The sequence below is a fragment of the Hyperoodon ampullatus genome (genome assembly GCF_949752795.1).
Source record: "Hyperoodon ampullatus genome assembly, chromosome: 14".
In the NCBI taxonomy this organism is placed as follows: domain Eukaryota; kingdom Metazoa; phylum Chordata; class Mammalia; order Artiodactyla; family Ziphiidae; genus Hyperoodon; species Hyperoodon ampullatus.
This window is the reverse complement of record NC_136927.1, coordinates 65,278,074-65,296,478: the sequence shown is the minus strand read 5'-3', so window position 1 is coordinate 65,296,478 and position 18,405 is coordinate 65,278,074. Positions and strand designations below refer to the sequence as shown.

The window sequence follows — 18,405 nt, the reverse complement described above, 5'->3', positions numbered from 1 at the left end:
ACAGCAGCCATTTCGGGCGCAGGGCTGCCACCGAGATGATGCTACTGAGAACCTCTTGGAGGCTGGTGGCTGCGGCCGCCCCCGCCGCTCCGTGGCCGAGGGCGAAGGCACCCACTCGGGGGCTGCGCCTGTGCGGTACGATCCGGGGCGCGCTCGCAGCCACCTTCCCGGAGGCGAGGATCTTTCCCCTGGGCGCGGGGACGCACCTGCGTATTCAGGAGCCTCCCTCTTCCGCCCGCTACCCAGACCCTCTGATCCTTCCTCTTGGCTGCCCCCCTCAAACTTTCTCATGCCGGCCCTCCGACCGGTTGACTTCGCCGCGCGTCCCCCTCCCGCACTTCAGATCCTTCCCTGCAGGCCCTCAGAGCCCTTGATGCTCGGCCTTCGGACCTCTCCTGGCCAAATTTTAGAGATGCCAGTCGTCCAGCCAGTAGTCTTTGAAGGAGATCTTACATACCGTCTCCACATTCCTTCTCAGTGGCTTTGCCCTTTCAGAGGTCTCCTCACTCCCAACGATGCAATTTGAATGTTGTCTTAGCACTCCCCTCCAAGAACCCTGTCTCTCTCCCTTACCTCTTTTTACAGTTGGCTCAAGTTTTCTGATGTTTTGTTTCCTTTTCCACTGAGATTCGACCTCAGCATCCCTTAAATTTATCTCACCTCCATCCAGCTTTTACCTTCTGCTGTCTTGGATGCCCTGTGTGCAGAGTTGCATACTCTCACGTGGCCACTCGGTTCTATTTGTTGTCAGTTGTAGACCATGCTCCCCAGTCTGCTGTTCCCTCAGATGCAGCCACTGCTCCGGAGGCGGAATCAGTGCTGCGACCTCTGTATATGGATGTGCAAGCTACAACTCCTCTGGTAAGGATCGAGGGGCAGCTTTCCCCAAGCTGTTTTTAGGAATTATATTGTAGAAGTGGTAATGCACAGAAATGGCTGAATCCCTGTAGAAGTAAGAGCCATTGAGAACTGTGTGTTGGGAAAAGCAATGAGCCAGGAGTCAGGAGGCTTAAGTTGTAATCCTCTAGAAATGGCTTTACTACTTACTAGCTATTGATCTTGGACACATCACTCAGTGCAGGCACTCTGGTAGTAGTTAAAAGCATAGGCTCTGGAATTAGCTGGATTGCTACTTACTACGTGAATTTGGGCAAGAATTAAATAGGTTAAAAGACATAAAGTAGCCCTTAGAACAGCGCCTGGCGCATGATAAACACTTGAATATTAATGCACGTTTTCATCAACATGTGGGCTCTGTCATGTCCTGTGCTCTTGTAGATCACATTTCTTGGCAGGAGTGGAAACACCAGCAGACACGGCTATCAGGACAGGGCAATGTTTGTAGATTATCTGAGCAGATGGTAGAATAATCTGATTTAAGATGGGTTGGTAGGGGAGTATATTAGGCTAACATTTGGTTAGTACCTGAGGGGATGGAAGAATGTTTGAGGCCTAATCTAGGCAGGGTCTGAAGGGTTGGGAGTGTGCTGAGGCAGGTTGGGCAGGTCTCAGGGGATGGAGTGGGGCCCGAGTTAACTATGGGCTCAAGGAGACTGATCTATTCTGTTATACTCAGGACCCTCGGGTGCTTGATGCCATGCTCCCTTACCTAGTCAACTACTATGGGAACCCACATTCCCGGACACACGCTTATGGCTGGGAGAGTGAGGCAGCCATGGAACGTGCTCGCCAGGTTAGTACAGAGGACTCTAGGAGGTTCTGATGTCAGAGGGTCAGTGGCCTGTGGGAGGCATTTCTTTTTTTGTAGCTGTGGGTGGAGGTGAAAATGGCTTGGGGCTCTCTCAGGAAGAGATTCAAAGAACAGGCCTTTGGAGTCCGTCTGAAGGCATTTGATTAGTTCCCACATTTCCTAGCTAAATGACCTTTGGCAAGTTATCTGATTTCTCGAAGCCTCGGTTTCCTCACACTGAAAATGGAGATTGGGAAGGGCCTGGGTTCGATCCCTGGTTGGGGAACTAAGATCCTGCAATCCGCCCAACATGGCCAAAAAAAAAAAGAAAGAAAGAAGAAGAAAATAGTGATTGTAGTAGTTCCTACTTCTTAGGGTTATTGGGTGGATTAAATCAGACAATTCTGGTGATGTGTTTATATATATATATATATATATATATTTATTTATTTATTTTTGGCTGTGTTAGGTCTTCGTTTCTGTGCGAAGGCTTTCTCTAGTTGCGGCGAGCGGGGTCCACTCTTCATCGCAGTGCGCAGGCCTCTCACTGTTGCGGCCTCTCTTGTTGCGGAGCACAGGCTCCAGACGCGCAGGCTCAGTAGTTGTGGCTCACGGGCCTAGTTGCTCCGCGGCATGTGGGATCTTCCCAGACCAGGGCTTGAACCTGTGTCCCCTGCATTGGCAGGCAGATTCTCAACCACTGCACCACCAGAGAAGCCCTGGTGATGTATTTATTAACATGATGCGTATACATACTAAGAGCTCAATAAGTGCTTTTTCAAAAACACCAAAGTTATTATTTTGTATTGGGCTGGAAAAGAGCCTGGGATCTGGGATGTAGCTGAATATATCCCCTTGTCTGATTCTAGTGGGTACAGAGCTGCTTCTTGAGCAGTTGATAGAATGCAGTGGAACTCTTCTTGCTCCAGACCTTTGTCTTAGTTGTCTCTGCAGCTGCAGTCCTGCCTAGGGTACTGATGCTACTTATTTTTGTTTCTTGGCTTGCAGCAAGTAGCATCTCTGATTGGGGCTGATCCTCGTGAGATTATCTTCACTAGTGGCGCTACTGAATCCAACAACATAGCAATTAAGGTAAGAGAAGGGAACCAAAGGGCATATCTGGGCTTTCCTGACCTGGGAGGTGGTGTCCTGCCATCATCTAGGCTCATATATATTTCCTAGCCACCCACTTTCACTCTATTGTGAAGAAAATACAGACACATACTCTTTCTGATTTGTTGCTTCCTTCAGCCCTTTGCAGTCTACTCTATCTTAAGTCTTTGCTCCTGTTGAACTGAGTTCAGTGAGGTAGTTGGATAGGAAAGGAGGTGGCTCTTGGACCATCAACCATGTGGTGTTTTGGACGGCAGCTACTTCAAAGAGTAAATAATGGTGACTCAACCCTTTTCCCCATCCTTTTGATCTAGTCACAGTGAAGTCCAGAATACACTTGTAATTGGATATATTTCTCTGCTTCTTGTTACCAGCTTCACACTTATATCTGTGATTTCAGGGCTGCCTTCCTCTCAGCCTTCCCTTTCTTTCTGATGAGATCTGTTTGCAGCATGTTCCTCCTGTTTTCTTTAGATGTCCCTGTTTTGTACTGGTTGCTGTGGTGCCTTCTGCAGACATTCACTTGATCACCCATTCTGAGATTAGTCACTCTATCCTTAGGACCTACAGATCTTCGGTGCTAACAGAAGTAAAATTCCAGTCTCAGTGGTCACGTCGGTGTTTCACAGAACATAAACACGTCTGACTGGGTCTGGTTGCCAGGGTCACTTGTGTAAATACCAAGGCTCTGATAAATTGTGGGCTGCTGTAGGTTCAACTCTGGCTCCACCCCCTCTCACCACTGTCTCTCACCTGTGTTGCCAGTATGGCTTTTTCTGACCTTGGACTGAGTAAAGGAGGCCTAGACCTGGGCCAGGTTCCAGAGTCATCAGTACTCTGCCTGATCCCTTTAGAAGGAAGGTATCCTTCCTTGGGACTGCAGAGGCCACAGAGCCAGGGGTGTGGTCTCTCCAAAGATGAGGATGGTTTCTGGAATGAGGAGCATTTTCAGAACTTTGAAAATGTTTGCTTTGAAGGTTTCCGCAGATTCCCAAACCTAGAGGCCAAGGATTGCTAGAGTAGTTGCGACAGCTTTCCCCTAGTCTCCTAGACGGGTAGAATAAATATCTGTCTGCTATTAGAGGATTCAGCACTTTGGGTAAGTGAGATAGGAGGTGGGGAGGGAACTTCTAATGTTTTCATTTTTATGTTCCTTGTCCTCAAGAACATACAGGTTTTTTTGTTTTTTGTTTTCGTACAGTTTTTATGAAGTTATAATTTTGACCTAATTAGTTTCATATTCTGCTTTTAAAGTAGTATTCTTATAAGCTCTGAGAGGGACTGGGTTGCACATTTTATTTATTTTAATTTTTTTAAAGGAATTCATGCATATGTGGTGAGATTTTTTTTTTTTAACCCTATGGAAAGGTTTAAAATAAAGTGTAGGTCTTCCACTTCTTCCTCCCCTATTCTGACCTCAAGTCTGTTTAGTATTGTTCTAGAAAACAAATTATACATACATATGAATTTGCTTTTAATATTTTCACATATTGTAGCATGCCACATTTATTCTTCTGTAACCATTAATAACATATCCTATGTTTTTCCATTTCAAACTCCGCAGTTTTTAATATAACTATATTCTTTTTCATGGAGTTGTGTTATTGCAGTTTACTGTTCATTTCTCTGTTGTTGGATGTGTTTAATCTTTCTATGTTTTTAAGGATTGTAAATATAACTAAAGCATATTTTGTCTCTAAAGCTTCATCTATCCTTTGAAATATTTCCCTAAGGCAGGGGTCCCCAACCCCTGGGCCATGGACCGCTACCGGTCTATGAACCAGGCCGCACAGCAGGAGGTGAGCAGCAGACAGGCGAGCGAGTGAAGCTTCATCTGCCGCTCCCCATAGCTCGCATTACTGCCTGAACCCCGCCCCCCCCCATCCATGGAAGAACTGTCTTCCATGAAGCTGGTCCCTGGTGCCAAAAAGGTTCGGGACCACTGCCCTACGGTAAATTCCCAAAAGAGGAATCACAGTAAAGAGTGTGAATTCAGCTTTTAATTAATTCATCTTTATAAATGATTTCTGAAGAGATTATAGTGTAAATAATGCCATCAGCAAGGAATGTGTCTATGAGTTTCACTTCTGCACTGCCAGCTTTGGGTATCACCATATTTGCATGTTTTGTATTTAAATAGAAATAAAAGAGAAAGACTTTTCCTGGGATGCAAGGATAGCAATGTTCCCCACTTTCCACCTATGGTACAATAAAAAATATATTTGTTCTTTGTCCTGTGTTCCTGGCACAGGGCTTCTAAAACCTTGCAGTTTCCTGAATGCTAGGAATGTGTTTTGTTATTCATAACAAGCCCCTTTGTACCATACCTGAGTTTCTGGTGATGAAGTGATTCATGGTGGGCCCTTAGATAGTTTCAAGGGACATGCTGGCCACTCCAGAAGGACCAAGAATGTGATTAGAGAGTTGTAACTTTCATCTGGGGAAGAGAGGGGGGCTGGAGATGGAGTCCAGTCATATGGCCAATGATTTAATCAGTTGTGCCTGTGTTATGAAACCCCCATAAAAACTCTGGAAAACAAAACTCAGAGGAGCTTCCAGGTTGGCAAACTCATGGTTGTACTGGAAGGTGGCATTCTTAGATTTACAGGGAGAGGGCATGGAAACTCTGTGCCCCTCCCTGCCCCAGAACTTACCCTGTGCATCTCTTCCATTTGGCTGTTCCTGGGTTGTATCCTTTGTGACAAAGCTATGATAGTAATATAGTGTTTTCATTGAGTTCTGTGAATCATAGAGAATTATTGAACCTTAGGGGACTGTGGGAAGCCCTGTATTTGTAGCCAGCTGGGGAAGTATGGGTGGGTGACTTGTGACACCTAGGCCTTACGGCTGGCATCTGAAGTGGAGGCGGTCTTGCGGGACTGAGGCCCTTAATCTGTGGGATTTGCGCTAATTTGGGATAGTTAGTGTCAGAATTAAATTGAATTATAGGACATGCAATTGGTGTCAGAGAATTGATGTTGAAGCATATTGCCTTTGTCCACTTACTCCCTACCACTAGGATGGAAGTCATTGCTGTCTCTCTGAGTATATTCTTCTTCCTTTCACCACTACCAACTTCTAGGGGGTGGCCAGGTTCTACAGATCACGGAAAAAGCACTTGATCACCACACAGACAGAACACAAATGTGTCTTGGACTCCTGCCGTTCACTGGAAGCTGAGGGCTTTCAGGTCACCTACCTCCCAGTGAAGAAGAGTGGGATCATCGACCTGAAGGTAAGAGGGACAAAATAGGAGGAGCCTGGCTTCATCCTATAAATCTATCTCTTCAGCCTCAGCTGGAGCTTGAAGGACTAGATCTAATGGTGAGGGAGGGGTTTAGAGAAATAGGCCTTGCAGTGTGACTCAGAGTATGTTCCCCTTGAGTGTGTACCATCCTCCTTTTCTGTGGAAGATTTGTTTCTCAGCTTTGTTGGTGCTTCCTGGTCTGTGTGAGAGCCAGCATGGGAAAGGTCTGGCCTCCTTCTCCCTGCACTGATGTTTCTCATCCTTCAAAAGAGTAGGGGTCATTTTTGTGAATAATATTTCCCTTTTTGGCCCATATCTTTATATGTCAACTTTGGGTCCAAGTATCTTCTCCACCAAATTTTGGATATCAGCATCCCTAGACAAATCCTAATATATAATTTGTGGACAGATCCCTGTGATGTGCAAATAGAGATAATTTTACTATTTTCTTTGCAACCTGGAGGGCTTTTATTTCTTTTTCTTGCCCAGTTGCCCAGGCAAGAACTTCTAGTACAAAGTTGAATAAAAGTGGTGAGAGCAGATACCCTTGTTTTCTTCCTGATCTTAGATGAAAGCTTTCACCATTAAGTAGGATGTTAGTCCCTGCCTTCAAGGAGCTTATATTCTAGTGAAGGGGACAGTTAACATGTAAACAAACACATAAATGAAATAATTATGAATTGGGATATATGCAATAAAGGAAGTAAACAAGAAGCTGAGAGAAACATAACTTTGAGAACCTACATCAGACCAGTGTCAGGGAAAGCATAATAGATGTTGGGAGGTTGATTACTAGTTTCTTTAAGATAAATATTTTAGTTAGGGCTTCCCTGGTGGCGCAGTGGTTTAGAGTCCGCCTGCCGATGCAGGGGACGCGGGTTCGTGCCCTGGTCCGGGAAGATCCCACATGCGGCGGAGCAGCTGGGCCCGTGAGCCATGGCCGCTGAGCCTGCGCGTCTGGAGCCTATGCTCTGCAATGGGAGAGGCCACAGCAGTGAGAGGCCCGCGTACCGCAAAAAAAAAAAAAAAAAAAAAAAAAATTTAGTTAAATGTGGTCCCTACCTCAGTGTTGAAAATAGTAGCCTTTTTTTTTACTACTTACTTTGTTCTTTGCTGCTTTTTACCCTGACAACCTTATGTAGGAAAGGCTCCCACTCTTTTTTTATTAAACTTTTAATTTTTAAATAATTAGATTCTCATGCAGTTGTCAGAAGTAATACAGAGAGATCTCATGTACCCTCTGTCAGTTTCCCTTAATGATAACATCTTACAGAAGTATAGTATAATATTACAACCAGGATATTGATGTTGATAGAATCTATCCATCTTGCTCTGATTTCCCCAGTTTTACTTGTACTCACTTGTGTGTATGTTTAGCTCTATGCAGTTTCATCACGTGTAGTTTCATGTAACTATCACCACAATGATGCTTCATGGTCTTCTTTTTTTTTAAAGATTAATGAATGAATGAATTAATTTATTTATTTATTTTATTTTTGGCTGCGTCGGGCCTTAGTTGTGGTACGCAGGATCTTTGTTGAGGCATGCAGGATCTTTCGTTGCGGCGCGCAGGCTGTTCATTGTGGTGCGCGGGCTTCTCTCTAGTTGCGGCCTGCGGGTTTTCTCTTCTGTAGTTGTGGCATGCAGGCTCCAGGGCGCGCGAGCTCAGTAGTTGTGGTGCATGGGCTTAGTTGCCCCACGGCATGTGGGATCTTAGTTCCCTGACCACAATCAAACCCAGATCAGATCCGCCTGCATTGTAAGGTGGATTCTTTACCACTGGACCACCAGGGAAGTCCCATGGTCTTCTTTTAAAACCACTAATTTGATCTCCATTTCTTTAATTTTGTCTTTTCAATAACGTTATGTAAATGGAATAATATAGGACGTAACCTTTTCAGATTGGCTCTTTTAATTTAGCATAAGTCTTTGGCGAGTCATTTAAGTTGTTGCATGTCTCAGTAGTCTGTACCTTTTTATTGCTGAATAGTATTCCATGTAATGGAAGTACACAGTTTCTTTAACCATTTACCTGTTGAAGGACATCTGGGTTGTTTTTAGGTTTTGGCTATTATGAATAAAGCTACCATGAACATTTATGTATCGGTTTTTTGGTGTGAATTTAAGTTTACATTTCCCTGAGGTAATGCCCAAGAGTGCAATTACTGGGTCATATGGTAATTTCATGTTTAGTTTTATAAGAAACAAAAATTACCAAACTGTTTTTCAGTGTGGTTGTACCATTTTAGGTTCCCACCAGTAGTATATGAGTAATCCAGTTTCTTTGCATCCTTGCCAGCATTTTGTGTTGTCACTATTTTAATTTTACCCACTCCGGTAGGTGTGTAGTGAAAGGCCCCTTTTCAAGACTAAGCTTGCATACATTCTGAGTTAGGGAGGACTTTGTTGGTAATATATAGTTTCCTTACTCCTGATATTCTTAGGAACTAGAGGCTGCCATCCAGCCGGATACCAGTCTGGTCTCAGTCATGACAGTGAACAATGAGATTGGAGTGAAGCAGCCCATTGCAGAAATAGGTGAGTATCATGGGTGGACCCTGACGCTTGCCCACCACTGGGATCCATCTGAGGAGAAGGACTGGACTAGGAGCTGTAACACTTTATAGAATGAGGTAAGGAAACTAAGAGAGAGAGAGCTTCAGTTCCTTGTTCAAGGACATATTGTAAATAGCATAGCTAGTATTTGAATCCAGGTGTAGTACCCTTTATGTTGTTTTCATTTTATTGCACTTGGTGCAGAAAACAAAACAAAAAACCTCCACCTTTTTTCTCTTCCTCTTTTACCTTTTTTGTTTTAGAACATCTCTTTACTATGCTCATAGAGCCAGAGGCACTCGCCCTGTAACCTCTTAGGTACATTAGCAAATAGATCTGTTAATCTTTGCTTCTTTTAAATCAAAAGGATCTAAAAGTTAATCCGATATAATGAAAGGCCAGTGTTAATGAGGTAGGAAGAGTCTTATGAATCAGAATATCGGGGGTGTTTTGATTGGGTGTTTTGCACTTGCTCTTGTTTATTCTAGTCAAGGACACTAGAGCTGAGAATGAGAGAGAGACAGAGACAGAAAGAGAGAGAAGTGATTTACTATGTGGCTAGTGGCCAATGCCATGTATGATTTTGCCTTAGAACTCATGGTACATTGTGGGACCACTGCCAGGTTACTTCCTAACATTGTGCTCTGGTTCTTCCCCTTTGTTGTTTTCTCAGGGCACATTTGCAGTTCCAGAAAGGTGTATTTCCATACTGATGCAGCCCAGGCTGTTGGAAAAATCCCACTCGACGTCAACGACATGAAAATTGATCTCATGAGCATCAGTGGTCACAAAATCTATGGTCCGAAAGGTACTAGCCCCTCCTAGAGTTCCTGCTCTCTGGACCTCCCGGCAAACTCTTTGACAGGTGTTCCTGGGACTCATTTGGGACTATCACTGCTCTCAGAGGAAATTGTATATTCAGAGTGCCCTGCAGAATGCAAGTGTCATTTAGCAATAGCTAGGAACATGTGCTTATTGGTAGATTCTAGCAGTTACTATATAGCAGGCCATTCTTCACTGGTCTCTTTAGAAAATACTTTCATGTAGATGTTAATTTGGTTGAGGAACAAAGGTTTTGTCATATAAAATTAGCTGGATAAGTCCAGTTATCTTGTCTACCCCATTGTGATTTGCACATCAATATTCTTTGAGTTCTTCATTCCCTCGTGTTTAGCCTTAGGGGAAGATTGTATGGGCTTTTATGTTTCTTGGTGTTTGTTCCTAGTTTTAGTAGTCTTTGCTCCTATCAGTCTCTCAAGGATACTTGTCTGTTTCCTATGGTCCTATTGGCCTAGGAATGTTTTCTAGCTGGAATTCTGCCTCTGCACCCCAATCTTTGGGAAGAGACTATTGTCCTCTATTTTATGGAGGTAGCCATCCAAAATGAACAACTCCTCCTCTGTCTGTTGGGTGAGGGCCTGTGGTGGTTGGTTCTGCCAGTACGCTTGCTGTGTCTGCGGGGTGTGTCATCTGGATGTACGCCTTGTGGAAAAAGGTGTGATAACTCCTGGAAGTATATAAGAGGGGCTTCTTCTGAAGGCTCCCAGAGGTTGTAAAGAGTGTTTTTGTAAGCCCAACAGGTGTTCTATCTTTAACCAAAATTGGCTTATTGGCTTTTTTTGTAGATAAATCTGTTTTGATAAAATTAACTCATATTGAGCAGAAGCTCTGATCAGCACTTAAATGTGTACAGGTATCCCTCACTATCCAAACTCTTGCTTTTTGAACTCAGGATCTAAATAGATTTAGATAATATGGTATCCTTCACTATCCAGATGTAGTATCTGAGCACTGACTCTCTGAACCTGGGAACTGCAGAGATTCAGACAGTGTAGGATACTTGAATTTGATTTTATTTTAATGGGGAAATGAAATATTTCTTAATAAATGCAGTTTGGCACATAAATTATTTTAAAACTAGGGTGCTTCATAATAAATTTGGGAACCATTGCCTTACTTGCTATGGTACCTGTAGTCTCTGCCTCAATAGTCAGTAGTTGTTCTGTGAGGGAGAAGGTGACCTTTAGCAAGTGCTCACTCTATTCAAAACCCTTGGCTACTTAGTGAATATCTTTGTACATTCATGCTCATATTTTGGTATGAAATTCCCATAAACAGATTTGCTGAGTCACAAGTTGTATACATTTTTAAGTTTTGATAGATCCTAGGAGATTATGCTAATTTTTACTTCCATTCTGACTTCTCCCCTTTTTTTCCCTCAAGGTTTTAATTTTTTTAAAAATTAAAAATTTTTATTCTATTTAGACAAGGCAATATGGTTCAAAATTCAAAAGCTGCAAAAAAGTACACTGTGGCAAGTCTCTCACCTCTGTCTCTAAGCCATGCAGTTCCCCCTAGGGAGACAGTTTGCGTATTTTTCTTGAGTATTTTTCTAGAACTATTTTATGCATTTATAATCACATATATGGGACTTCCCCGGTGGCACAGTGTTTAGGAATCTGCCTGCCAGTGCAGGGGACACGGGTTTGAGCCCTGGTCTGGGAAGATCCCACATGCTGCGGAGCAACTAAGCCCATGCACTGCAACTACTGAGCCTGTGCTCTAGAGCCCACGAGCCACAGCTGCTGAGCCCACGTGCCACAACTACTGAAGCCCGCGCCGCCTAGAGCCCGTGCTCCGCAACAAGAGAAAGCCCATGCACGGCAACCAAGACCCAACATGGCCAAAAACAAACAAACAAACAAATAAATTTATAATCACATATATACTTCCCCCCCTTCCCCTTTTTTTTTTTTTTTTTTTTTCTTGTGGTACGCGGGCCTCTCACTGTTGTGGCCTCTCCCGTTGCGGAGCACAGGCTCTGGACGCACAGGCTCAGCGGCCATGGCTCACGGGCCCAGCCGCTCCACGGCATGTGGGATCTTCCTGGACCCGGGCACGAACCCATGTCCCCTGCATCGGCAGGCGGACTCTCAACCACTGCGCCACCAGGGAAGCCCCCCTTCCCCTTTTTTACTCAAACAGTAGCATACTACACTCATTGCATCTTCCCCTAACAATGCATCTTTAATTTTTTTAAACTGAAGTACAGACATTATTCAGATTTCACCAGTGTTCTAACAACGTACCTTGGAGATTTTATAGTGGTAGTACAGAAGGAGCTTCCTAATTCTTTTATACACCTCCTTTGAATTTCAGGCATGGATGTACCATAATTTATTTGCCCATTTTCCTGATTATGGACATCTAAGTTGTTTCCAATTTTTTGCTATTATGAATAATGCTGCATTGCATGATGTCATTTTATACATGCATAGGGAGCTACTTTAAACATTTTGGCTATCACTCCTTCTGGTATAAAATAATTTGGATAAATACTATGCTTTTGCTGCTGTTTCTTCTTTTCCCCCAATCTTTTTTTATTGAAAAATGTCAAGCTTACAGAAAAGTTGAAAGAATATTTTGACCCCTTTGAAAAGTGATATTTTGTTTCATCTGCATTTTCCTTTTTCTCTTTTTTTGTAATAAACTTTGTTTCCCAGGGGTTGGTGCCATCTACATTCGCCGCCGGCCCCGTGTGCGTGTGGAGGCCCTGCAGAGTGGAGGGGGGCAGGAGCGGGGCATGCGGTCTGGGACAGTCCCCACACCCTTGGTGGTGGGGCTGGGGGCTGCGTGTGAGGTGGCACAGCAAGAGATGGAGGTATGCGGAGAGCAGTTCCCTCCTACAGATTCTTCCCCTGTGCTGGGTCTCCCGTGTTGAGGCTTCTGGTCATGACTGGGTCAGATCTTTGCCAGAAGAGGAGGTTTAAGAAAACCATCTTTGTCCCAGTGCTGCTGGCATCTTATTGAGGGAGGTGTTATGGGCTCCAAAATCCAGGCCCTTCAGTAGTTATCAGCTCATTTATTCTGGGTTATTGAAACCATCTGTCCAGTTATTGAGCATCTCTGTGTTCAGTCTTGGGGATACAGTGGTCTCCTTGAGCAACACAGGGCAAGAGGTGGGTCAGATGCACAGTCACTTCTGGGCACTGGGCAGGGCTCCTCGTCCTGTGTGTTTCTGAGCTGTTAATGGTCACTATGCTTAGTCCTCCCTTGCCTGCTCCTCAGTATGACCACAAGCGGATCTCGAAGTTAGCAGAACGACTGACACGGAAGATAATGAAGAGCCTTCCAGACGTGGTGATGAATGGGGACCCTGAGCACCATTACCCAGGTACAGACGTGCCCATTCTGTCCCCATCTGGAGGAGCTGGAGACTCTGAGCCTTCTCTCATAGTAATTCACTCTTCCAGGCTGTATCAACCTCTCCTTTGCGTATGTGGAAGGGGAGAGTCTGCTGATGGCACTCAAGGATGTTGCCTTATCCTCGGGGAGGTGAGTTGGACTGGATAGACAGGGACTGTGGCAGGACCGGTTAGTCTGGCTTTAAATGTTAGGTTAATAAGCTTCCCATTGTGGAGATGACAGGCACAAGAGCTCTTAGTTGAGAGTAAAAGTCATTTTGTAAGCACCTATTTTTAGCTGGCTGGGCACAGGCTAAAGTTTGCCACCCTAGGAGGGCCTCCTGTGGTAGAGTTTTCTGCCTTTTGTGGTCCCAGGAGATGTATGTATCTGTTCTAGTGTTATTCTGGTAGTTCTGTTACAGGCCTCCAGAATTCAAGGATGCTTCAGAGGCCACCAAGGGCTTAGCTGCTGTCCAGGCCTGGACAGATAATGCATTTGGTTGTAGGGCAGTGAGCACCTGGTGCCCTGCTGCCTCTTGGTGTCACACCTAGCTCACGTGGTATCATGCCCTGTCATGCTTTGGCAGTGTCCTCCTCAAGGAGGTTATCCTCCACAGGGGCCAGGGCAGCTAGCAGCATCTGGCCCTTTCGGCTGTGTCAGATTAGAATGTCTCTTTTGTCTCCATGGTATGACTTCAGGGGTCTGAGGGTGGGAGCAAGACTGGAGGTTTGTGGCCAAAAGCAGATTTATTGCTGAACCGAGCAAGGCTCTGTGTCTTTCTCCTCAGTGCCTGCACCTCTGCATCCCTGGAGCCCTCTTACGTCCTTCGAGCAATTGGCGCTGATGAGGATTTAGCTCACTCTTCTATCAGGTCGGTCATGTGAGCTGCAGCATTTATGAAAGGCATCCTCTTTTCTATTCTTCTTCTCCTGTTAGAGTCTTCCTCAATTTAGTGAAACTTATCGCTTCTTCATTCTTCATGAAAGTTTCTCTAGCAGTGGTTCGCAGACCTCATCGACTGTCACCTGGGAAGTTTGTGAAAGATGAAGAGGTCTGAGTGCCACACTAGAGATTCTGATTCATTAGGTTTGGAGGAGCAGTAGGAAACTTCTAGAGTGATTCTCAGGTGGCGCACAGACCATGTTCAGAGAAACTCTGCCCCCTAGGGGAGGGACCATGTTCTCTCCATGTCTTTTGTGAAGTAGATCCTCATTGAGCATTTGCTGAATGAATTTACCCTGGTGCCACAGGTCTGATGCAGAGCTCCTCTCTGTGTCTTTTTCAGGTTTGGCATCGGCCGTTTCACTACAGAGGAGGAAGTAGACTACACAGTGGAGAAGTGCCTTTACCATGTGAAGCGTCTTCGAGAAATGAGGTATGCACTATTGTACCAGAGACCCTTTGGAAGAAACTGCTGTGCTGGCTCCTCTCTTATCCTTAGGCTGTGTATTCACACTGCCAGAAACCAAAGTTTGAGAATCCTTGAATTTTAGGATTTAGAGATACCACAAAGCAGGAAAGTGGATCCTCTTGGCTACTTGTTTTTAGAGTATGAAAAGGTGTCTTTAAAAACTAAAGAACTGGGGCTTCCCTGGTGGCGCAGTGGTTGAGAGTCCGCCTGCCGATGCAGGGGACATGGGTTCGTGCCCCGGTCCGGGAGGATCCCACATGCCGCAGAGCGGCTGGGCCCGTGAGCCATGGCCGCTGGGCCTGCACGTCCGGAGCCTGTGCTCCGCAACGGGAGAGGCCACAACAGTGAGAGGCCCGCGTACCACACACACACACAAAAAACTAAAGAACTGGACTTCCCTGGTGGCGCAGCGGTTAAGAATCCGCCTGCCAATGCAGGGGACGTGGGTTCGAGCCCTGGTCCGGGAAGATCCCACATGCCGCAGAGCAACTAAGCTTGTGTGCCACAACTACTGAGCCTGCGCTCTAGAGCCCATGAGCAACAACTACTGAAGCCCGCGTGCCACAACTACTGAAGCCCATGCACCTAGAGCCTGTGCTCCGCAACAAGAGAAGCCCCTGCTCGCCGCTGCTAGAGAAAGCCCACACGCAGCAAAGACGACCCCACGTGGCCAAAAAACAAAAAAAAAACCCGAAAGAACTGAATAAATTCAGATGTTTTTCATTATTTAATTAAATTTTATTTATTTGGCTGCATGGCTTTTAGGATCTTAGTTCCCTGACCAGGGATTGAACCCGTGCCCCCTGCAGTGGAAGTGCGGAGTCTTTTTTTCTTTTTTTTTTTAAAACAGAGAACAGGAGTATTTATTTATTTATTTCAAAATTTATTTATTTATTTTTGGCTGTGTTGGGTCTTCGTTTCTGTGCGAGGCTTTCTCTAGTTGTGGCAAGCGGGGGCCACTCTTCATCGCGGTACACGGGCCTCTCACTATTGCGGCCTCTCTTGTTGCGGAGCACAGGCTTCAGATGCGCAAGCTCAGTAGTTGTGGCTTGCGGGCCTAGTTGCTCCACGGCATGTGGGATCTTCCCAGACCAGGGCTCGAACTCGTGCCCCCTGCATTAGCAGGCAGATTCTCAACCGCTGCGCCACCAGGGAAGTCCCGAAGTGCAGAGTCTTAACCACTGGACCGCCAGGGAATTCCCCGTTATTTTATTTTATTTATTTATTTAAAATTTTTTAAATGTATTTTTGTTTTTGGCTGTGTTGGGTCTTCGTTGCTGTGTGCGGGCTTTCTCTAGTTGTGGAGAGTGGGGCTCTGTTGTGGTGCGCGGGCTTCTCACTGCGGTGTCTTCTTTCGTTGCAGAGCACAGGCTCTAGGCGCTTAGGCTTCAGTAGTTGTGGCTCGCGGGCTCTAGAGCGCAGGCTCAGTAGTTGTGGTGCACGGGCTTGGTTGCTCTGCGGCATGTGGGATCTTCCTGGACCAGGGCCCGAACCCATGTCCCCTGCATTGGCAGGCGGATTCTTAACCACTGCGCCACCAGGGAAGCCCCCCCATTATTTTATTGATAGTATTAATAGTTGTCATTGCAGCAATATCAATACAAAATTCGTGATTTGTTGACTAAGTTTAGGAAAACTCTCTTTAAGATAGGGATTTTGGGGCTTCCCTGGTGGCGCAGTGGTTGGGGGTCCGCCTGCCGATGCAGGGGACACGGGTTCCTGTCCCGGTCCAGGAGGATCCCACATGCCGCGGAGTGGCTGGGTCCGTGAGCCATGGCCGCTGAGCCTGCGCGTCCGGAGCCTGTGCTCCGCAACGCGTGAGGCCACAGCAGTGGGAGGCCCACATACAGCAAAAAAAAAAAAAAAAAGATAGGGATTTTTAAGATAGGGAACTTAATTTGGGTTCTATGGCTGGACTTAAGGAGGTACATGATAGTCCTGAAATTGTATGCTAAGTGTTTTACAGTTGTGCATTTTCTTTGGAAGACAATCCATAGTTTTCATAAGATACTCAAAAGGTTAAGAACCATTATTCAGGACTTCCCTGGTGGCACAGTGGTTAAGAATACGCCTGCCAGTGCAGGAGACACGGGTTCGAGCCCTGGTCCAGGAAGATTGCACATGCCGCAGAGCAACTAAGCCCGTGCGCCACAACTTCTGAGCCTGCGCTCTAGAGCCCATGCTCCACAACAAGAGAAGCCACCGCAATGAGAAGCCCATGCACCGCAACAAAGAGAAGTCCCCACTTGGTGCAACTAGAGAAAAAGCCCGCACACAGCAACAGACCCAATGCAGCCAAAAAAATTAAAAATAAATAAATAAATTTATTTAAAAAAAAAAAGAACCATTACTCAGAGTTTTCTTTGTAAAGATGCTTATAAAGGTCAAGAGATGCTTTACCAGCCAGCTGCTACCAGGGGTTCCCCTAGTAGTCATAGAGCTCTGCTTCCTTATGGGAACATCAGGGCCTCTGGACTTTTTCAGATCTCTGTTTTGGCTCAATTTGACTTTCAAGATTCTCTTGGTCTAGCTGGTGAGAGTGAGAAAGTTCTGTGACTGTGCATCTGACCCACCTATTGCCCTGTGTTGCTCATGGAGATGCTTCCCTTTGTGAGCTCTCCCAGGCCTTTCTGGGCTCTGGATTTTCCTTTGCAGGGTCTAATTGTATTGCTTAAATATCTGTAGCTTGCTTAGATTCTTCCTTGGCTTGGCTTTCTGATACTCTCTGGCACACTCAGAGCACATTTCTACTGACTGTGCTGCCAGGAAAGACTTATTCTTCCTATCTGTATGGTTTCAGCATTTTCACCCTATTCCTTCTGATCCTTTAGAAACTGAATTCAACCTGGTCTCATTACCCTCAGCCAGAAGTTTATTTTGTGAGCCTATGATATTAAGTGACCTTCCCTAAAAAGAAGGGACAGGAAGGAGATGGCTAACTTTAAGGAGACTTGGAAAATGTCAAATAGAAAGGTGTGCTGGGGGACTTCCCTGACGGTCCAGTGGTTAAGACTCTGCGCTTCCACTGCAGGGGGAACGGGTTCGATCCCTAGTCGGGGAACTAAGATCCCTGCATGCCATGGGGCATGGCCAAAAATAAATTAAAAAGAAAGAAAGGCATTCTGGGAATGCATAGTGCAGTGGAGAGAGATAAACCAAGAATAGAATGAAATTGGGTAGAAGAAAGTTAACTGGAGAAATCCAAACCAAAATCCCATGGTCATAACACATTGAAGTAATATCTGGTCTGGGAACATTATCTAAGGCATTCAAGCTGAAGGGGATCAGAGCTTAGCAGAGATATCCAGCAGCAGTTCCCGTATGAGATGGGATGCCCAGGTCTAAGATCCAAAAGATCCTTTTGAATGGAGCCAGGGATGTTGGAAGCATAGTGAACTCTGGGGAGATGAATCTGGTGAGAACTGGATAAGGGTGCTACATATTCAGGTGATTTAGGGCTAAGTTCTGTCTCTGAGAACTAGAGCAAAACCAAGAAACGAGGGGACTTGCCTGGTGGTCCAGTGGTTGAGACTCTGCTCTCCCAATGCAGGGGGCCCCGGTTTGATCCCTGGTCAGGGAACTAGGGTCCCGCATGCCACAACTAAAGATCCTGCACGCAGCAACGAAGATCCCACATGCCACAACTAAGACCCAGTGCAGCCAAATAAATAAATTTTAAAAAACCCTAAACAAACTGAGAAACAAGTGCTGAAAAGTCCATTTGTGTGTGTGTGGGGGGGGTGGTTAGTAGAGAGGCTGAAACTCGCTGCTTACACACCTTCCAAGAGTCTTGATTCCCCCAGGGAAACTGTCCATAGCCTCTCATGACTGGGATGAGAGCTTCATGAATATAACCACACTTGACGCTGTTGGCTTGGCCCCATTGGAGCTGAGCCTGGGGTACCTAGTTATTAATGTTGGCAGCTGGGGAGAGGCTAGAGCTGACAAGCACTTACATATAGCTGAGAAAGACTTGATAACCTCTTGTGTTGGGGTCTATCAGGGCAAGGAGGTAGAGGAGAGACAAGAGCAGATGGAGGCAAGTCAAGGCTTACAGCCCAGGAGCCAGTGCTGGCTGCTTCCTAAGCCTTCACTCATCCAAATACCTCTTCTCTTTGGCAGCCCTCTCTGGGAGATGGTGCAGGATGGCATTGACCTCAAGAGCATCAAGTGGACCCAACACTAGAAGAGTGGGCCTCTGAC

General features: G+C 45.6%; 1 protein-coding gene across 2 annotated transcripts; it reads left to right on the top strand.

The window, feature by feature from the left end:
* Positions 1-35: 35 nt before the first annotated feature.
* NFS1 (NFS1 cysteine desulfurase) lies at positions 36-18,388 on the top strand (the record flags this gene model as incomplete). Of its 2 annotated transcripts, XM_079719559.1 has the most annotated exons (13): positions 36-135; positions 752-861; positions 1,577-1,693; positions 2,699-2,782; positions 5,886-6,038; positions 8,495-8,588; positions 9,280-9,414; positions 12,110-12,267; positions 12,675-12,780; positions 12,860-12,941; positions 13,579-13,662; positions 14,077-14,166; positions 18,325-18,388. In XM_079719559.1, the coding sequence occupies 13 exons, from the start codon at positions 36-38 to the stop codon at positions 18,386-18,388; spliced, it is 1,377 nt and encodes a 458-aa protein (XP_079575685.1). The 2 variants fall into 2 exon arrangements, with proteins under 2 accessions (XP_079575685.1, XP_079575686.1); XM_079719560.1 differs by lacking the exon at positions 5,886-6,038 and having other exon boundaries at positions 39-135.
* Between the last annotated feature and the right edge of the window lie 17 nt (positions 18,389-18,405).